This window comes from Manduca sexta, chromosome 21 (genome assembly GCF_014839805.1).
Source record: "Manduca sexta isolate Smith_Timp_Sample1 chromosome 21, JHU_Msex_v1.0, whole genome shotgun sequence".
Classification (NCBI taxonomy): Eukaryota; Metazoa; Arthropoda; class Insecta; order Lepidoptera; family Sphingidae; genus Manduca; species Manduca sexta.
This window is the reverse complement of record NC_051135.1, coordinates 14,501,218-14,523,867: the sequence shown is the minus strand read 5'-3', so window position 1 is coordinate 14,523,867 and position 22,650 is coordinate 14,501,218. Positions and strand designations below refer to the sequence as shown.

Sequence of the window (22,650 nt, the reverse complement as noted above, 5' to 3'; positions counted from 1 at the left end):
ATAAATATAACTTCGTCAGCGTGGACCTAGATTTATCTCAACTAAGTTATTGCCAATATTTTCGCCCAACAGTTCACTTCGTCTCTCAATCGTGATAACTCCATAATCTCAGACGCTGCTTTTGATCCATTAAGGATTAATAATTGTATACCTGAGAAATTCTTTATTAGGAATTTTCGAGGGTGTGTGAAGTCTACCAACCCGCACAAGGCCAGTGTGGTGGACTAAGGCCTATTCCCTCTTATTAGTAGAGGAGGCCCGTGCCCAGCAGTGGGACAGTATATAATACAGGACTGATATTATTAAATAACTGAACAAGAAATAAAAAAAAAATAAACAATTAGACTTAATCAAAGGTGCTGGTCCGGACTGTATATCAACTGTTCTTAAAACGTTGAGGTTCCGCATTGCCATTATACTACATTTTTAATAGTTCTTTCGGCGATGGTCATTACGAATTAATGGACGACTGCGAAAGTTGTTACTGCTGAAGAAGTTAGAGCATTTGGGTATACATGGATCCCTTTCCTATTGATTTCGATCATATTAAGCAAAAAGTCATACAACACTGCTAAATATTGTTATATGATAAAAACTTTACAAAATACAAAAAAAAACATTCTTTTAATTATACAAAACTAATTCAAGTCGACTTAACACGTATCCAGGATTGGTGCAGTAAGAATTTCATGAAAGTTAATCCAAATAAGTGTTTTATATAAAATTTACGAGGAAAAATGCTCTTTTCAATCAGGCTACAGAATAAGCGGTACAGAGTTACTCAAACCAAATGAGATTAAAGACCTTGGCGTGGAATTGACAAGGAACGTCGTTTTTCGTCACTTATAGACTCAGTGGTGAAGAAGTCTACTCTAATGCTGGGTTCTTTAAAGCTCAACACAAAATACTTCGCGCACGTTAGAACTGATGTTAGAAATTATAATATTATATAACGCTATTGTGCGTAGTCATCTAGAATACGGTAGTACAGTGATATTCTTATACTCATCTACCTAACACACAAATTGCCCAGATATTGTATAGGATATCTACTTATAGTGTAAGTACGGACGGATGGTATATGAAAGGTTTTTTTTGTAAAAAGTCCGTACTTACACAGGACTTTATTCTCCTGAAGTCAGAAAAAGAAACGTATACAATGCTCTGAAGACTAAAAGTCATAAGGTCTTGACATATGCGTTACATCATAACACATGCTTCGAAAAGATGCGCTACCATAAGTGCTCGACAAAGCCGAAGAGTGGTTTGAGTCTAACTTGTGTAATATAATTTAATATTTTCTTCTTATTTTGCATGCAATCTTAATTAGTTGCTTTATCGTATTTGGAATACCGAAGACTACACAACAATGTTTAATATACTAATATTGTGAATGCTGTACACCCGTTCAATAAGCAGGTGAATCAGTATTTACGCTAATTAATGTGCTATTGGTGCGCTTTCTTAAATAAATAAAATTATAAAAATTTACACTAACAGTACAAATTATACTCAATAGGTACTCATATTGGAAACTATATTACCTCAGACCTGCTTTTGAGAGAAGCTGGCAGAAACATTTAAGAAATTAGTTTGACATTTATTCATACGTAGAATAGCCGCAGCAGTCGAAACAAAAATTTGCTATGACGCACGTATTGTAACAGTTTTATATTTCATATTTAAATTGTTTAAGTGTTCATTTCACATTATAAAATGCTTTTACCGACGACTGCAAATGTGTGAAAGGTTGGTAATATTTTAGTAGCTCACGGATGCTGCGATGAAAGTCCCACGTTGCCACACCTCATTAATTATTTACTAAGAGAACCATCTCTTTTTTCCCTCACGGGTTTTCCCGTGTCGAAGCTGCTACCAAGCAGCTTCGACACGGGAAAACCCTTTCCCGCTATAAAAGTCTCTAAATCATTGTAGCGATCCGAAACGCCGCCTGTACAAAACCAGCGCTATATCAGATCAAAAACTTCAAATATTCTCCATGGGCGCTAATTATCGGGATACTACCCTTACTTCTAACAAACATCTAACAATCTTACAAAATTTTTTTTCGAAACTTGGCATTTATAATATTAATAATATTTTCGAAGAATCCAGAATTCGGAATCAGAGAACATAATGGATCACGCTTTATTGCTGACTCACGAGTCCAAGGCGCCTCATGCAGGTGAGGTGGGCTCGCCGCCCAGCTCGACGCCCAGGAAGACAGTTTTAGGTTTTCCAAAAAAATACTCTCCAAATTTAATCTTAACGATCTATACAATAATTCTACCACTACGATCTTCTGAGAGTGGTACGTACTACAGCCAGTCGCCCATCCATTCGTCCTGCTTATATGTAACATTGATTAGACACTAGGTGTGGATTCGTAAATCGATTGTAGGATTCGGTGAGTGTGTGGAGGAGCTGCCGATGGGCTGCGACGGTATGGAGCCCGACGACGACAAGACGAAAAAGCTGAATGAGGACTTCGTGGAGTTCATGCGCAAGCGCAGCGACACAGAGGCGCCGCGCTACACCGCACGCCTCAAGACCTACGTCGACTTTAAAAGGAAGTGAGTTCGGAATATCTCGTTACAACTTATGTACGGTAATACTTACTTATTCACAGGAAACATTGGAGCACTTGGTAGTCTACCTGCTAGGAAAGGAGTGTATATGCAACTATATAGTGTGTATATGCAACTACAAAATTGTATGTTATAAATAGCAACTCTTCGTAAGTACTTGAAATCAGCCAGAACATATAACTACTAACAGGAGATGCGAGAATGTCAAATGCTTTAAAGAAACATCAGACATCCAGTACTTATAAAGCAGAATGAAAAAAATATGTACTGTCGTTGCATCGGTCACTGACCACTTAGCGGACTTGTTAACTTCAATCGCATCAAAATGTATATATTTTTATATTTGTAATAAACTTCATTCTCTTTTAATTATACGTACTTAAATATCAAATAATAATCCATATTAATAGTATTCAATTATCTGATAATACTTTTTGTTAAATGAATAAAAAAAAATAACTCGTTAGGAATCTTAAGGTCGACTATTGAACAAACTTACTTCTTAGCTTTAAATAGTTTGCGGTCATTAATTTCTGTAATCGTGATCGTACTTTTTGAGCTATTCAGTTAGCGACTGCATTTCACGAGTGAGTTAAAGAAGTTGAATGTTAAATGTTTGCATCTTTAAGACTTTTAAACTCCGAATAAATACAAAAAAAATTATACCCATAAACTGAATATTAGAAAAAGAATAAGCAAAAGAAAAAAATATTTTGTGAGTCAGAACGACCAAATGATCGCTTTCTAATGTATTAGTAATATAAATTTCATTAGTCGACCACCAGGTTTTAGTGTAACTTATGATAAGAAATTATTTAAAAACCATTAAACAACTGAAAGTTTATTATCTATAATTAAAAAAACCTATTTAGACTAGTGGTCACTTACTAGTACTGGTCGTAGAACATTACCTATAACGTATTATTATCAAAGCAACATAAATAGAAATAAGATATACTCGTATAGCTTTGCTATGTGGTGTTTGCAGGCGCGACCGCGCGACCGCCGCGCGCCGTAACTACGAGAGTGGCCACCACGACAAGACCCTCGCCGCGGGCAGGAAGAAAGCTGACGACGAGCAAAAGGACAAGGGGCTTGAGAACAAGTAGGAGTACCATTGCTACTTTAACATTAACTTTTTGTATTATGGCTCGAGGCACAACCTAGACATCACTCGAATAGGACACACCTCTCTCCGCACCACGCTATTGCCTCGTCTCGACTCCTAGACGCCTCCGGTAATAGACAATTAATGATTCTCAGGCTATGCTAGTGGGGCACCTGTACTTATAGACGAACAAACGTACTATACAATTATATAATAGTTACTTATTTTGGAAATTTTGTAGTTGCATAATATACCTACTTCAACCACAAGATTCCGTTGGGGCCATACGTGTTTTGAACCTATGTTTTAGGCTGATATCGTACTTTTAATCTGTTGTTACAGTGATCACACGGGAGGCGACAAGGAGAGAATAAGTAGAAGGTAAGGATTCGTTCAAAGTGAGGAGAATACCACGCGAGACTGTTATAGACAAAATGTAACGCTGAAGCATCACCGTGTCGTACAACAGTAAGAGCCTTGTGAAAAGGACGCCACAATTTTTACGATGATCATGTTAACACCTTTCGCGCGGTATTTATTTTGCTAAACGCATAATATTAGGTACATTGAAATGAATCGATTTAATATATTAACTCAATCACCGCACCGTGCCATTGTTTACGTGTCATATTTTTTTTACATTTGAAACGTATCTGGGGCATAAATAAGTACATAACCTTTCTAAAACTTTTTTAGGCATATCCTTTTCATTCTTATAATTATTCATATTTATTACTTCAAAATATTTAAATTGACCAAATGAAGTGCTCGGTGTGACAGCTCCCTAAAGAGTGTGGCTGGGGAGACGTCTGAAGGCTCGTTCCGCCCCCTCCAGAGACGCGCGTCCTCTGCCTCGTCAGACGCCGAGCCCGACCCCTTCTGCGTAGAGCCCTTCCTGACCGCACGGCTGCCGAAGCGCCCCGCCCTGTCAGTAACACTCTACTCTTATATTTATTGAGAATGCTTGCAAACGGCCCGGCGGCGGGTGCTCATTGGCGAAAATGCCCAATAAAAAATTTACTATGATCGTGTTTATGACAGTGGAAATTGGCATACAGGATACTATTCCACGCAAATTTCACGAAGATAACTTAACACGCTCGTGTTGCGAGTTTACACTGTCATAGAGAATAAGGCCCCAGATATTGTAGTATTCGATGAGTCGTGGCATCATGCCTATATGATGCGGAACTGTAGTCAGTGCGTGTAGACGTACGTAAGCGTGTGCTTCCAGGCGGGACGGTGACAAGCTGATGCCGCGCGGGCGTTCGTTCTCGCGCTCGCGCTCGGGGGAGCCATCGGATCGCTGCGGCCGCAGGCGCCGCCGCCGCCGCCGCTCTTGCAGGGTACCTCACCTAATTCATTCATCTCTTAATAAGCAATAAAAAAAATATTCTAATACCCATTCCTTACCTGCAAATACCTATAGAATTAAGACGGACAGGCACGTTTCAGATGACTATTTGTAGGTGTAATGCATCTTTTCACTTGACATAAAAGTACTGAATATATTTTTTTAAGAGCACGCGACATCAAAGATAATAAAATAAATAGCAGCTGATATTCAAATGTTGTCCAAAGTATTGACAGTACACACATAACACGCAGACTATTCCACTCAAATAACCGTTGGTCGCTGATGACACTTAGCTAAGGTCGACCGTGGCACTGTGGAGTGTTAGCTATGGCTCTCTGGTTGGCAGCGCCGGCGCCGCCGCCGCCGCAGCTGCCGCCGCCGCAGACGCCGCCGCCGCAGCTGCCGCCGCCGCCGCAGTCGCCGCCGCCGCCGTCGCAGCTGCTGTCGCCGCAGACGCCGCCGTCGTTGTCGTCGCCGTCGTTGAGCCCTAGGCTAGCTCAGAATTAATAGTGTGTACTGTGTCTGTTTGGATATGTTTTTTTATTTTTGAATAAACTTGTGTACAACCCAATTGGTTTTATAACGACCTACATATTTTTCTACCGATAAATATAATTTACGACAATCAATTTTAAGTCTAACATTGGTATTAATTGTAATTTGAAATACGATTAGAACATCACGTTATCCTCCCCAGATAACCTATAAAGTGACGAGATTTAAGCTCGCACGACATGTTAAGAAAACTTCAGCAACAATTAATAGCCATTATCACTGTCCAATTCCATTGACCCTATTCTCCATAGAAAAGAAGCACGTTAGAAGGCTCAATATAAAGGAATCGAATTCAATCGGTTCTACTTCTTCCAACGCAACGCACCGCTATGCTATGACTTTCTTGCGTAGTATTTGCTTTTAATAATTTTATAAACCATTGATACTATGTACAATCGGCCACAAAAGTGTAAATAAATATATAACTTCAAAACGCTTCTACACATTAAACTTATCGAAATATTGTTTCCTCTTTATATAAAATAAAGCTACCTTTTGTAATTTAGTGAAGAAAAAAAGATTTTTGATATGGACACAAAACTTTTAAAGGTGATTTGAAATTTGAAATTTGTTCAGCTTCCTTTGTGTCTGACTGTACATTGTAACACTATGCCATGAAGTACATAATTTAATGCATTATCTGGTTGTCAGTCAGGTTTTGCAAAAGGAAAGGAAATTTGTCAAGGAGGCCTTGAAAATTTGCGACGTGTTTCCTGATGTTGCTGATATTGTAATCATTACAAAATAAAACGTTCCCGAAGTCTACCTATACATACACGGACGTAAGAGGGAAAAAGAAAGCTTCGAATTCTCAGTTCGAGTTACAATTTACGAGTTATTATAAAAGAGACAATCTAGATATGTAAGGTTATCTTACTTTAAGTATATATTTCCTAACTAAGACTTTAGAACAAAAATAATAGGTAAGTATTCCAAAAAAGGCTCTATTAAAATTAAATAACAAATATCACATAATATCAGATCAGATCTTGAGCAGGATTTCTTGCAGAGGTTTCCTGCCGAGGTCGGGCACGGTGGCGTCCCTGTGCGGCCGCCCCACCGGCAGCAGCAGCTCCAGCCGCTCGTTCGCGGGCCGGGACAACAGCGCCCGCAGCCGAGCGTTGCAGTTCAGCGGCGTTGACGTCAGCGCCACCAGGCCCGAGTACTGAAATAATTTATTGTTCGCTACGTCAGCATTCAAGTAGTACACCATGTTAATATATTTATAAAAGACGGTTATTGATTGTGCTTGTAGAAGTCATTTGATTTCTTCCTCATGAGTCATTGTATCTCCCGAAAAGTTACGAATGTAACCAGTTGCGACGCAGTTGTACATTATTACAAAATATAAACATAACTGGGAGCCGAGATAGGTCGGCCACTGCACACACTTTACAATTAATAGCATAAATAGTTATAATATTAAAGTCACCTCACCTGAATCGCGGCCAGCAAAAATCCCGCTGCAATAGCAGTACTTATTTCACTATAATAATGCATCCTCTTCTTCCCGTCTGGTCTCCAGGAGTAGGCCTGCCTGAACACCAGTACGAGGGCCGGGGCGTCTGTTAAGTATGGTTTCACTGGCTTCGTGGAGAATGGCTTCAAATCCGTCACCCACTGTCTGGACATTCTTTTAGAGTAGTTGAGTTCCTCTTCCTCTTCTACTATATTCCTAATGGCCTCTTTCGTCTTTGGATCTTGCACCACTACAAACGTCCAGGGTTCCGTGTGTGCTCCGGAAGGCGAAGTCCCTTAATAGACAAAACATTAATTTAAATGTCGCATCTTTAAGCGGTGAATAGAGTATTTGATTTTTACATTAAAAAAAAAATAAAATTAATCGAAGATTTTATTGTCATATTATATTAATATTATATTAATTCGCAGTATTGTCTGTTCTAATACATGGCCATCATTTTAGATTTTGAACCTAAATAATATAGATTAATTGTGTAAATGATTAATGTAATTATCGTGTCTTTAAATCTGGCAATACAAATGGATCCCAACATCCTTGGTACATTATTTGTATTGATTGGACATCTTTATGGAACAATTCTCCTTGTTCATGGCTTTCCACACCCAGATTGTCAAAAAAATCTATATTGAAATATAGTAAACTGAGGGACTAAGTGATTATTTAGAGTCATTTGGTATTTAAAGTTATGATATGACTAAAGCAATAACTTAACAGTAAAAATAGCAAAAAAATAGAATAAGTAAACAACTTCAAAACTTTCCATATACATAAAATTATGTTTGCTCAGAACAAGAGATGAAACCAGTCTTCCCTCTGATCGGTTAGTCTCGATAAATTCTCTAAGCTGTGATATACTGAGGCTTCTTGTGTTATTATTATGTTTTTTCGTGTAGTCAAAAAAATCTATTTCTATATGCATAGTGTTTCGAACTTATTTTACTTTATTCAAAAATGCTGACATAAAGTGAAGTAAACGTAGTGAGTGTAATATACTCTGTAGAGAAGTGTAGATTTAATGTCAAAATATTTACTTTCATATTTACACTTTGATTTACACCCGTAATTATTACAATCCTTTTTGATTTACTTACATCAATTTACATTTAGTGGCTTATTTAAAAATGATTTACATTTCATTTTATACATGAAAATTTTAGTGTTGTAAACAAATTATACCAAAATGAATTTAATATTAACGTATATAAAATATTTCGCTGTTGTTCTAATGATTGCCGCAAACGTGTGTTTGATAATGTACCAGCGAGTAGCATATGTACGTGAGCAGAGGAGGCAGTTCCTGCGCAATTATTACGACGAGAGAGACGACAACGCCACCGCCGAGGAATTCCTCGACGAACAGTTCAAGGAGGCGCTGCACCTAGTCGACAACATCTTACACTACAAGCGACAGATCGAGTTGGTGAACGACAAACAGCAGATACTCAATACACATTTGTACGGACCTGTTCGGAAGGGCACCACCGTCATTGTGATACAAGTGCACCAAAACATAGCGTACTTGAACACTTTGGTAAACTCGTTGAGGAGCGTGGCGGGCATCACGAGAGCTCTGCTGATATTCTCACACGATTACTTCGATTACGATATCAATAGAATAGTAAGAAATGTGTCGTTTGCCAAGTATATGCAGATATTTTATCCCTACAGTGTTCAGTTGCATCCAAAAATATACCCTGGCCCAGACTTGCAATTTTGCTCCGAAGGTTTTCATTGTAAAGAAAATCAAAATCGTCGTGACGAGATGTTAGCCCAAAAAAAATTGCGTTGGTGGTGGCAGACTCGACACATATTTGAGGAACTTGGAGCGCTAGTGAACTTTAACAAAAGCATTATATTTCTGGAGGAACACGACATCGTTACAGAAGATTTTATTCACGTGTATAAATTTTTGGCAAAATTGATGGTAGAAAAATGTCCGCAATGTGAAATGTTAAGCTTGGGCGCGTATCAACCACTACTAACACACTACCATATTCAAAACGCCTACGTTGTCGTATCAGGATGGAATTCCACAATACGAAACCTCGGCATGGCTTTCAACAGAACTGTGTGGAATGCGATAAAGCGATCGGCGAACGACTTCTGCTACCACAACGATTATAGTTGGGACAGTTCCTTGAGACATGTGGCGACCCGGTGGCGTAACAACCAGTTTTGGATCATGAGCATCACGGGCCCGCGAGTGTTTCGAGTGGAGGAGTGCGACTTCGACGACGTCGCGTGCAACATGCACTACATGATAGAGAAAGTTCAAAGATATATTAACATGATCAAGAGGGCTCTGTATCCGAGGAACATGATAATATCGTTCGCGGCGGGCGGCGTCGGGAATGTGACCGGTGCGGGCGGGTTCGACGATATCAGGGACCGCGAGCTGTGCGTCTACCTCACTACTCACGCGTAACACTTTATGGATACTGTGAATATTATGCACGCTGTGAATCATTTTAAATATCATGGATGTATTATGTTTAGACAGTGTTATTACAATATACAAGTACTAAATTCCAGTTCGTGATATAGGTACCTAGTACGTACTTAGCTGTTGTCGGCAATTTAATCATAACATTTTTGCACCATATTATGTCATGAGACTTTGTTTTATGAATATGATCATATATCTGCAAGTTAATTGTAATCTATAGATCACATCATGAACCTATGCCTACTTATAGATGTGCATAGGTTCATGACGCCAAGAGAGTCGGGTTGCTCGGTCAAGTGTGCGGCCGTGAATCTTGGATTACAAATAAGGAGTTTGCGAATATCTCCAGTTGCTATATTTAGTTTGCGACTTCACTCGCTGAGATACGAGTCGTTACACTATATGAGAAACCAAGCAAAATAAATATAATTGTGACTTGTCTAGACTTTGGTATTCCACGTGTGAGTGTGTCTCGCTCGCACGGACTTGGCTTCTCCACGAATCAATACTGAGGAACAGATATCCGAGTCAGTAAAGTAATTGAACTTAAAGGAATAATTGAATTATAAACAGACCACTATGCAAATACATACCTATACATAAACACGTAGACTTCAGAAAATAATACCAAAATTCTAATAACTGTTGATACTTGTTTTATCTCTTCTATCACAGAAATATTTACAATCATAGCTAAACCATATACTTCATATAAGTAAACTTAGATAAATGTTGCGTAATGTATTACAAATGCTTTAAGAGAACAATTCAAAACAGCGGCATGTAACTTGGTACCCACGGTAGACAACACCGAAATACACTCACAGTCCCAGAGAAATCGAGAATTAAGCAGAGTTCGCGACGAGGATAGCATTTTTGTGATTTGAACTTCATGCAACGCGCAGATCCAACTGCAAAGCTATAGCATGCGGCCGGCTTCGTGTGCGACAAGTTCTGAGTACCCAATCAGTGTGTAGTAGTAGCTACACAGTAGTTTTCACGTCGCATACCAAAGCTGATGCTACTTGAACTAATGAATGATTAATATAAGACGCGGATGGTTAGCTGGAGTGCGTGGAATTCCGACTGCATTACAATACACAAGTGCTTAAATAAACTTAGCTTTAATGTAGGTGTTATAGTACTTAATAAAATGTTTTTATGGTGAGTGCTCTACATTTCAAAGAAAATATTTGTAGCTTGTACCTTATGATCTTGAGTCTGTTATTGATAGACTGGCAGATACGTACAACTTAATACTCAATCGAAATAAGTGCAGTGAGTGCGTCGGACCGATCCACGTGTTTATCGACACGTGACCGCGGCTATGATGCTGATAATAAATGTATTTCGAGCAGATACTTCGTACAAGGAACGTTGATAAATCGGGCTTATCTGGCGCCCCGACGTCCGTGCCAGTAACCGCGGCGCGGCGCTACACTCGCACTGGACATTTGACATCTACCACAAACGCACTCTTTAGAAGCTATATGTATAGCGTAGTTTTTACAATGAACTAGGTGCGAGTGCGCCCGACAGATGTTGTCCTGTCATGGTGCACATTTAAACTAACTTCCTTCATGGTCCACTTTACAACTTTAATTTTTTAGTACAGCGCGTATTAGTTCCAGAACTATCCTATTCTTTAAGATGAAACCAACCAAATATTTTATCCACAATATTTTAATAAAATCAGTCTTATTAATGGTTTCGGAGAATAACGAGGACGACACGCGCTTCACCTACTATAAGATTTAGTCAGTTCGTCAGTTCATAAAATATTATTTATATTAGAAAAACTATTGATGACATACCAGCAGTCTTAATAAGGTTGTCCAAGACGTCCTGCGGGATGGGCTCCGCACTGAACGTCCTGACAGTCCTTCTCTGCGCCATCAACTCGTAGTATTCCCTGGAGCGGCGCAGCACCTCGTCGTCAGTCCTGCGCGGCGGCTGGTACACGATGTGGGGCGTATCCTCAGGGATGGCCGGCACCAGCAGCTCGGGGTCTTCATCGCTGTCGTCGCGGAAATCACGCTCTGAAACATTTGCGGCGGACATTCAAATACCGTCTATAAGGCGCGTGCCTTCACTTTTAGTTTTTACTGTTTCTTATTTACGCGAGAAATTTTTGTGACCTTAAATTGTATACATTTGGAATCAGTCTATTTTTCAATGTTTTTTAACCGACTTCAAAAAAAGGAGGAGGTTATCAATTCGAAAGAATTGCTCTCGAGATTGGTCCTAAAAATTTTTTTCAACATCGCTTCGGTAGTTTGGTTTTAAAATTAACAAAACTAGAATAATTATGTCGTCCAAGAAAACTAAATCGCGAATTTAGCTTTCCTGTGACGTATTTAGTTATGTTTTTGCATTGAGTTTGGTTGACTGTACTTCTCACATACTTATACATATAGCATAACACCTTTTCCCCGTGTCAGGGGTAGGCAGAGGCGTAACATTTCATTGCGATAGTCGTACTGTGTGTGTAACATATCAGTTGTGTTTTTGGGTTGGGTTTAATTGACTTCTACTTCTGACATACATACATATATGTATATAGCATCACACCTTTTCCCCTTTTTAGGGGTAGGCAGAGATGTAACACCACAGCGCGATAGTTGTAGTATGATCGAAATATATCAGTTGTGTTTTTGCGTTAGGTTTGCTTTAATCTACTTCTTACATACATATATAAAGCATCACACCTTTTCCCCTTTTTAGTGGTACTCAGAGGTGTAACTCCTCAGCGCGATAGTCGTATCGTGAGCGAAACACAACTATGCCATTGAGACGGTCTATTTTTACTAACACAAAAAAGCAAAAAATAAAAATAATTTTAACAAAAAATTAAACCGCCTTCAAAACCCACTTAAAACCAAAAAATAATTTCACATAACAAGTATATATTGGATACCAATTTTGGTCGGTGCCTAATTAAAATTGCTAGTTAGCTATATTTGTGGAATAGTCCATCTATGAGCTTGTTATGTGAAATTATTTTTTGGTTTTGAGTGGTTTTTGAAGGCGGTTTAATTTTAAACTAGTCTCAATTTTTCGAAAAAAAATATTAGCCTTTCAACAGTAGATATTATGTAGTACCTAGGTAATCCGCGTAGCCAGCATCATCTTGTTGTCATTAGTCAATTAATTTCCCACCGCATCGGAAGGCGCGGCAAAGTTTTAATTTACACTTAGGTACCGATTGCGGCCGCTTCCAACAGGTCGACGTGGAGATCCTTGGGGGAGGCCTATGTTCAGCAGTGGAGTTCCTGTGGCTGAGATGATGACCGATTGCGGCAGATACTTCATATGTCCCACACCCCCAATGTCACGCTTTGGAATACGCTCGCGTACAATACCCTGTCGTGGGAGATTAAGGTAGAGACGTAAGGAAGAAACGATGGATCGTTTAAGACTCTTTATTAGTGTCTGCCTTATATACTCTACACACTATACGCTATATCTAACAATAGTCTGTATTTAGTTTCTTTTTATTTCCTACATCAATAGGTAGAAGGATACTCCGGACTATGTCTCGGGGTGTAATCGTGTGCGATTATGTAATAATTTTATTTTTGGAACCTATTTCCACACAAAATTTATTCTTTTTTTCAACACAGTATTGTACTTACTGACACAATAATAAAAGTCGTTTATTACGGAATACAGCTGCAAAAGGCATTACGAAATTGCTTTGTTTAAAAATTTTATATGTGCTATATTTGGATTGAACTAGTTTAAGCTAGAATAGACATCGATGCGTTCCTCGGCGCCTGGCTCACTAAAATAGATCTGCGTGAAAAGTCTATACTCTAAAACTTTTAAGGAATGGCGATAGTCAGAACAGTTTTACTTGTGATAATAATGTATCATCCTTCTACAGAGCTTAGTGGTAAGGTCAGGTATTTGTCATACGAGTCGGGATGCGAATAATACCGGATGGTATTCCAAAGAAACCCGGCGCCTTGACAACTTCACGGCTGCGTGTCAACAGTTAAATAACTTCAAAAATCAACCCAATGTTGTTACAATAGCTTGGTATGCCAGTACTAGGTCCATAGTTATTAATCTTTCACCTACAAAGTTACTACCTCATTGATATAAATTATTATCACATGTCGTGCTTGGTCGTTGCTGGCCTACTGCTATATAAAACCAAATCAACGCATTAAAAGACCTACATTCCAAATAGCACGAAAGATAAGGTATCGTGCGCTGTGCGCGCGCAGCCAACACATACAGCCATTACACGGGTCACGTCACTTATTTCATTATAATTGTCGCATTTCCTGATCTATATATATAAAAATGAATTGCTGTTCGTTAGTCTCGCTAAAACTCGAGAACGGCTGAACGGATTTATCTTATCTTGGTCTTGAATTATTCGTGGAGGTCTAGGGAAGGTTTAAAAGGTGAGAAAAATTCGAATAATTGCCGGGAAAATCCTCAAAACAGCATTTTTCTATTTCCCATACAAACGTTTTCTAACTAATACGTAGAGTCAATTTGAGCTTTATTGCTATTGTATAAAGTTCACTGTTGTCTAAGCAATGTAGGTGTGTTCCTAACATCAAAGCAGTGTGCGTTGGAGCACAGAATATAATAATGTAATGTCGCGTTCTGAAACTCAACAAAAGTGATATCGCGGACCCGACTAAATTGAACAGTCACAAAATTTAATATATCATTAGTTATTTGGTTGGCTTCACGATATTATTTCTTTTGTTTTACTTTAAAATGCATGTTTTCGTTATGGACAATTTTTGAGCTACTTTTGCATATCTATACTTATAATAAATCTGTAGAGAGGTCAATTCTGTACATGAAATATATTTCCAAAATAATTGGGGGTGATTAGGGATCGATACTGATGCCAAAAATGCAATTAGTAAAATTTTTGTCTGTCTGTCTGTATAACCGTTATAGAAACAAAAACTACTCGACGGATTTTAACTTAACTTGGTACAATTATTTTTCATACTCCTGAGCTGGTTATAATATACTTTTCATCACGCTACAATTAATAGGAGCATAGCAGTGATGGAAAATGTTGGGAAAACGGGAGAAGTTACTCCATTTTTTAAGCTTCCGTCATTTCGTGTGCAACCCTAATGGTTAAAAGTTCCTTCGATTTCACCAGGATCCCATCATCAGACCCTGACCGGACAATCGGACCACCTGCATACCACCATAAATTAAAAAAACATCCCGACAAATTGAGCACCTTCTCCATTTTTGAAACCCGAAATCCACGCGGACGAAGCTGCGGGCGGAAGCTAGTTTTATATATAAATATTAAATTCAAGGTATGAATTACACAGTTGTTGGTTTCATATTTTGTTTTTGTAAGTTGGAAAACAGTTTATTTGTAAAATGAACATATTTTTTTCATTTTCAGATGAAATGAATATGTGTAGTGTTCTACTTACCTACCTACTGATTTTAATATGGGACCGTATAAGCTGACATCGCATTTCAGACTGACAGAGATGGATCTACATATTAATTAACTAGCTTCCGCCCGCAGCTTCGCCCGCGTGGATTTCGGACTTCAAAAATGGAGGAGGTGCTCAATTTGTCGGGTGGTCATACAGGTGGTCCGATTGTCCGGTCAGGGTCTGATGATGGGATCCTGGTGAAATCGAAGGAAGCATATAGTATGATTCAGTATTCACGCGTGATGGCTTATTATTAGCGTATTTCATGTATAACTTTGGTGTTTCTATTCCGATTTCTATGATTCTTTTTTATGGAATATTTAATAATGTTAACTTTTAAAATTAAGGATGACTGAGAGTGTTATAAACGTAAGAGTAGACAAATATAATGAGAAAGCTTCGAACTGCTAAGCTATCGGGAGTTACACGTGTTATTGTGAGTCAACCATAAAAGATAGACATATGCTGTCGTGGGATATTTTTTTATATAATTTTAACATTTCCGTCATACATGATTTCTGTGTAGCTTTAACCATTAAGGTTGCACACGCGACGGAAGCTTAAAAAATGGAGTAACTTCTCCCGTTTTCCCAACATTTCCCTTCACTGCTCTGCTCCTATTAATTGTAGCGTGATGAAAAGTATACTTTAACCTGCTCCGGAGTATGAAAAATAATTGTACCAAGTTTAGTTAAAATCCGTCAAGTAGTTTTTGTTTCTATAACGGTTATACAGACAAACAGACAGACAAAAATTTTACTAATTGCATTTTTGGCATCAGTATCGATCCCTAATCACCCCTTGATAGTTATTTTGGAAATATTTTTCATGTACAGAATTGACCTCTCTACAGATTTATTATAAGTATATATATGGTCTGTATACATTCCTTACATTGTTTCTGTATGGCGTAGTGCTTCCGCCGTCCTATCGACATTCTTCTATATAGACTGGCTATTGGCGTGTTCTAAGTTCTAACGAATATTACAAAGCCGAAAATTTGTGAATATGTTTGGATATTTGCATGTTTGTTAGAAGTAAACGCAGAAACAGTGGAATGAATTAGGATAAAATTTGGCACACGGATAGACCATGTGGTGGATTAACGCGTAGGTTACTTTTTATTCCGGTAATTTGCTCCTTTGGAAAATAATAGACCTTTTTTCTGACTATGACGCTGGTCTCGTTCGGGTGGTGCTATGAATCACTGCAGTGTTTTGGAGACTTTTGTAACGGGAAATGCTTTTAAGCGGGCGAAGCCGCGAGCAACACCTAGTTCTTAATAATTCTAAATTATAAAGCTATACGACTTAAACGTTTGCGAATGGTAGTAAAACGTTTCAGTTTCCATGTTATAGCGAGGATTGAACTGAACCGAATCAATAAACCGAAGCAATTATGTCGTTCCACTCCATAATTAAATAATACATAGGGAAACTATGTTTTATCATGGCGGCCACCGCAGACTTCTTGATTCACATTGGGGCAGTGTGTCCTTTGTTCAGGCTGTAAAGCTGATAATGTTTTGATGGAAATCATTTCGTCGGACCGCGCTTATTTACGCCATTGATTTTCTTAGGGAATCATTGAATAATGAGTATTACGAATTATGTACTACATAAGTACAGCTTCACATGTCCTCGCATGTTGAGCGTGTATATTTTAATCAATTCATGTGGATAATGATGTATAAACTATATTTTTTGTAAGAGACGTACTGGACCGTGTAACACGCGGCCAATCCAACTGGCAATCACTCGGACATAGGCAATATACCCGCAGCAACTACATAATACAACAACAACGTAAAATACTTATATTATTATGATTTAATGCATTTAATTCATTTGGAGGTTGTCAATAATAATAAGTAGACTTTTTATTCCATATAAAAAATGTATATCCAACATTCTCAGTACTATTGTCCAGCTGTTAGTTAATGAATTGCAATGGCAATTGTAGGGACATTAGTAATTATAATAATTTTATATACTTATGTATTACTGTATATTTGCACAATAATTATTTAGTGTCTTTGTGTGTATTATGTTGTTTTTTTTTTATTACGTGATGTTTCACATTAATATTATAAGTAATTGCGCATTAACTTCTGCAGTTGTAGTTATTTTAGAGTTTTGATGTAGCTACAACCTAATAGTAGGATTTTTTTTATCGCGGCCACAGCAAAATAACCTCGCTGCACCTGATGATAAGTAAAGAGGTACCCAAAAACATTACTGTCCTTGTATTACGATTTACCGAATATTTTACATTAAGATTCAATCAATGGGGAATATTCATTCTTCAAAGGTGATCATAAATATATAAGCAAATAAATACATTTAATTACACTTTTCGACTTGCTCAAATCACTAAGGTGACGGTGACTACAGAAAAGGTATACCATCGAAGTGATAAACTGTTATTTGGTGAGGCCTAATGATAAGTGAAGGGAGAGAACATTTTCAAAATAGTAAATAATATTGTTACTGATTAGTATGGAGAAACGGAAATAATATTTCGGCCTCGTGCTGAATAACTGCGAACTGCGTAGTTTATCATAATAACATATACGAGTCAGATCGGCCGCGACACCACGATAACGATATTACGATTCCAATAATGCAATCAAATGCGCCGCGACACAAAACGAAACTAGTGACGAGGTTCCTAAACCACACGCACACAAGCAAACACTACACTGTATAATTTAGGCTACTGAATATCGAGGATCCAAAATATCGAATTAATCACCTAGTTTGCTGCACGAGCTGATTGTACTCACTGCTTTAAGAGGACACAACTCATCACACAAACGCTGTCTCGGTGCGGAGATGGAACCCATCTTTTGTGTCACAAACGCCAACTCTTTCACGCGCCACGGAGACCGCCAGCCAGTATGCATTCCACTCCTTGTCGCTGGTTGGGGTTGATCAATGTGAGTGTGGAGTGGTGGTGTAAAATATATTGTGTAAGGTAATAGACGGAGATGAACCCAGCCAGACGCCTGCTGCTGTTCCTTGTATACAGTAAACACAAGTAGCTAATGTTTTTCAATAGATCTTTAACGAATGCAAATAAGCTAATGTGAGAGTCCGCCTGGGTACCATCGCAATGTCTATTTCTGCTGTCAAGCAGCAGTGTGTAGTCACAGTGTAAATAAATTGATTGATTGAGTTGTGTTTAAGGTGTTGGGTGATGTTTCTACTGTTTATGGGCCATCGTATCGCTTACCATCAGGCGAAAGGCAAGCTCGTCTCGGCATTCAAAGCAATAAAAAAAGATAATGTATTTCATGAATGCTCCTCGGGTGAATTGTTCAATATTCGTAAACTAGATAGTGAAAAAACTACCTTGAAAGCTCGCGTTGAAACAATAAGGAACGTATTTATTTATACGCGTGCAATCTCTGTTGAAAGAGTAGGTGCAGCGCAGCGCAGCACGGAGCGCTTGACTGCGTCAACATACGGTTTATAATTATAAGTATTTTACTAGTTTTCCTCTTTGGATCCACGTTTACCAAGCTAGACCTGTTTATTTATTTATAGACGCATTCTTCAAATGTATTTACATATTTTTATTTGTCAACAACTTGGTCGTGACGCGATTCACTCGTCTGCAGTACTGTATCATGGACGGACACTGGACAGCGCGTAATCACTATAGGATGATTGTGTCACGCACTGTCCTCATCTATTAAAAATAAAAATAAAATAGCAATAATATCAGCCCTGTATTATATACTTGCCCACTGCTGAGCATTGGCCTCCTCTACTACTGAGAGGGAATAGGCCTAAGTCCACCACGCTGGCCTAGTGCGGATTGGTAGACTTCACACACCTTCGAAATTCCTACAGAGAACTTCTCAGATGTGCAGGTTTCCTCACGATGTTTTCCTTCACCGTTAAAGCGAACGATAAATTCACAAAGAATACACACATGATTTTTTAGAAAAGTCAGAGGTGTGTGCCCTTGGGATTTGAACCTGCGGACATTCGTCTCGGCAGTTCGTTCTACACCCAACTAGGCTATCGCCGCTAGGCCATAGCCTGTAGGTACTATGATATTATGTAAAGTACACTTTTTTGTCATTTACAATGAAACCTGAATATAAGATTTGATACCGAATGGAAAGATTTCAAGTATACGTGTGGAAAAATGTGTTTTTAAATGTTTGCAATTTACACAACTGCCATAAATGAGGTCAGTAAACAGATGCCTAAAATCCTTCTCGAATGCAGTGGCGCGGCGTGTGTGGTCTGCTATATGCAGAACTTAGATTAATTACTATGCTGTACTTTATTGGATGAGACACTGCGGGCCCATGTTCGCCTGTTTTCTACAGTCTATTTCAGAGGAATCCGGCATCTAGTAACACGCGTTTGTAGTACATACCATTTATTTGAATAGCTTTTGTTATAAAATTGACATAAACAACTAACTTTTGAAATAAAGAAGTCTTTTTCACAATTTTTTAACCATTTCTTTCTTCTTATGTGTTCTAGTAATCGTTATATTAATTATCTATCTAAAAAAACAGTCTGGTAATATTTAATTTATGTGTATAATATTCTGTATTGTTACTTGTACCATTCGATGTTGAGTACAGCTCGAGTGTAGTATATGAGTACTAGCGTGGTGCTCGCGCTCGCTCTCTCTGCACCGCCGAACGCTGCGCGTGTCAGTGTACTCGGTAAGTACTCATTACTCAGGTCTCAGCACTCTCAGCCAGCAGTAGATACCTATTATTCAGCAATGTCCATGTAATAACAAATTCGTCACAAATCCTCTTCCGCCAACTGTATTCACATCGGTGATATTACACGGCGGTGATCGCGCCCGAACGGACAGAATCTTTCACAAATTAATTAAGTAATACAAAAATAATTCATACATATTGTAATTGTAAGAATGAGGTGATTCTTGAATAATACATACCAACCAGTTACAACTACAATTGCCTTATTAATAAGTTTTGTTTAAAAATAAATAAGTAATTAAATATGAGTGGTTTAAACAACAACAAAAAATGCTCCGTTTGTGTACACAAGTTATCTCTATTAATTATCGTATTGAGTGCGTCGGGCCCTACGTATGAAGGCGTGTTAAGTCTTTCGATAAAGATATTCCTAACCGTGTCACAAGGTTGGGGCGGCGCGCCGTGGCGGGTGAACTCCGCACATGTACCGGTATCACGATTCGAACTCATGACTTGCGCAGCGGCTTCTTTAGTTATCACTATTTTTATTAAACAACCAACTGTTCGTGGTTTAGTTATTAAAATATGGTGGCGGGTCTCTCTAGAGTCGAGAAGTTGTCTCATAATATTTTCAATAATTCACGGATATCAGCCATGAATATTTGCGCATAATAATTTGTCAGTCGTTAAGCCGATAAACAATAAAGAAACACCGACTGAACGTGAGGTCTGCGTTAACTCCCTCACCCGCACGTCTCTAGATACGTAACAATACAATCGTTGGAAACAATTTATTTAGTTTAGTAATATCAATGGTCAGTACTGATACAGTCTTTTATCTGCTATTTTGTATTCTGCTTTTAGTTGTATGTTTCTTTTGCTTTGAATTGCGAGACGAGTTCGCCTGATGGTAAGCGATTCGACAGCCCATAAAAAGTAGAAACACCATCCAACACCTTGAATCACAAAGTATTGTTTGGTATTCCACTGCACGCACCATCCTGAGACTTGAGATGTTAAGTCTCTTATGTGGACTACTGGAGTAGTTATACTGGCTACAATGTCCTTCAAACCGGAACACAACAGTGACCACACACTGCTGCTTGGGGGCAGAAATAGACATCGTGGTAGTACGTATCCAGATGGTCTTTTACATATGAGATACCTACCACCATTGTTTGTTAACGCATATATCACTGAATGGGTATGAATCAAATTTAACACATAATAGAAAATCGATGTAGACTAGGTCTCGTACAACTATTACTTATAATAACAATGTATCCTGTAATGTTATTCGTACTCTTCATATATTCTTATTAATATTATAAATGCGAATATTTGTGAAAAGTAGCTGAACAGAAATATAATTATAAATTATAATACACCAATAGACCGTGTCCTGGATCAACATATAGGCTGTTTTTATCTTGGTAATTTTCTGGGAAATATTTGAATCTATTTTCAGATTTTTTAAGTAAATGGCGTGAGGGTCGTACAGACAGCGCTATGAATCGTTACAGAGATTTGTTTGGGGCGGGAGAGGCTCTCCTCGTAAGCGAAGCCGCGAGCACCGCCTAGTTAATAAATAATATTGTTATTTTATTGAAGTTGGTTTTTAACCGATACCACACCCTTATAACGTAAAGTAGTAAATTTTACTAAAGATTTGTGTTCGACTTTATTGAAGAATGCAACAAAATAAGCATAAATACCTAATTTAAAATGTTTTAAATTAGATACTTACTTATGCTTATTTAATTTAATAAAAGCTTCCCACTTTCATTTTATAAAAACCATTAGATCCTGAGATATTTATGAACAGTCACTTCCGCTCCTATTATCACTCAGTAAGTTATTTATCATTAATGTCTGTTTCTGATTTATTATGCAAACAAGAAAAGTACGAGGTGGTTCGGGTTTTTTTGTACACAAGTATAATATTAAGTTTTAAATGACAAAGTCGTATCAATGTTTATTATTTCGTGTTCGATGTTTTTATACGTTCACGAACGATAGATAATAATATTATTATAGGTACTTATGCAGGAGGTAATAAGCCACAAATTGTATGGATTATCCACTAGTTTAGGGTATCCACACCAGTGATTAATTAAAATATTTTTGTTGTAAAGGTACCTTTTCTCACGGCAGCAGTTCGCGCCAATTTTTCCTTTTTCTCGGCACTCCTGTAATGCGCCTCCAACTTGTTCTTATGGAATATGGTGAATCCAACGAAACACACGATTAGTGCAGTGTACACAGTGAAACAGTTTTTCTCTAACGTCCATACTACTAACGAAATAATATTCATTTTAATAACATGCGACACTACCGCCCGCCCGCACTAATCGACTTGTACTAAACACTACACAGAACACTAACCACCGAGTCGCCAGCGCTCAGCCGACTCACCAAAACAATGAATTACGTAGCAGGCGACGCAGCGGCGAGCGGCGAGTGCTCGCCGGGAGGATGGACGGCTGACTGTTCCTTATCAACGTTCGGCCGTTGTATATTAAATCCTAACACGATGCAGTAAAGGTCTAGTGACGCAGCACATAAAAAGCTTCGCTATAGTTACCCGAAGAATTGCAGCCTTGATTTTTTGCGGATGACTGTCGAGAATATTTATAAGCAACTGTTCTAATGCCAGCAATTTTGTATAATTTATGATTTTAAAAATCTCCAACAGTAGTTACATCTTTAATAACAAAAGTACCACGCCTCGTCGCGCCATACATACCGTTAAGTTTTATTAAATAATGTTTAATCCTGACATCATTTTGTTTTCTGACTTACCTACATATTACAGCCACAGAAAAATGTTAATTTAGTGCTATCCAACAAAGGGGACGTAACGTGATACCTACAATCTACATGTCCGTAGACGGTCGACGGAATAATAAGTAAGTACTTAACGGCAACATTTAAGGCCCACTTAATTTTAAAATCTTCATAAAATAGTTCATA

At 38.2% G+C, this 22,650-nt stretch overlaps 2 protein-coding genes across 2 annotated transcripts; one reads left to right on the top strand and one right to left on the bottom strand.

The window, feature by feature from the left end:
- Window positions 1–1,584: 1,584 nt before the first annotated feature.
- On the top strand, window positions 1,585–5,560 carry LOC115447900 (serine/arginine repetitive matrix protein 1). The gene is made up of 6 exons (XM_037441162.1): window positions 1,585–1,749; window positions 2,402–2,573; window positions 3,577–3,693; window positions 4,039–4,077; window positions 4,931–5,037; window positions 5,400–5,560. Exons 2-6 carry the CDS (start codon window positions 2,431–2,433, stop codon window positions 5,558–5,560), a joined length of 567 nt encoding a protein of 188 aa, XP_037297059.1. The 5' UTR covers window positions 1,585–1,749; window positions 2,402–2,430.
- A 972-nt stretch (window positions 5,561–6,532) lies between these two features.
- LOC115447913 (iodotyrosine deiodinase 1) lies at window positions 6,533–22,178 on the bottom strand. The gene is made up of 4 exons (XM_030175209.1): window positions 21,817–22,178; window positions 11,352–11,576; window positions 7,046–7,362; window positions 6,533–6,773 (listed from the first exon to the last, which is right to left on the bottom strand). The coding sequence occupies exons 1-4, from the start codon at window positions 21,989–21,991 to the stop codon at window positions 6,591–6,593; spliced, it is 900 nt and encodes a 299-aa protein (XP_030031069.1). The 5' UTR covers window positions 21,992–22,178; the 3' UTR covers window positions 6,533–6,590.
- Window positions 22,179–22,650: the final 472 nt, after the last annotated feature.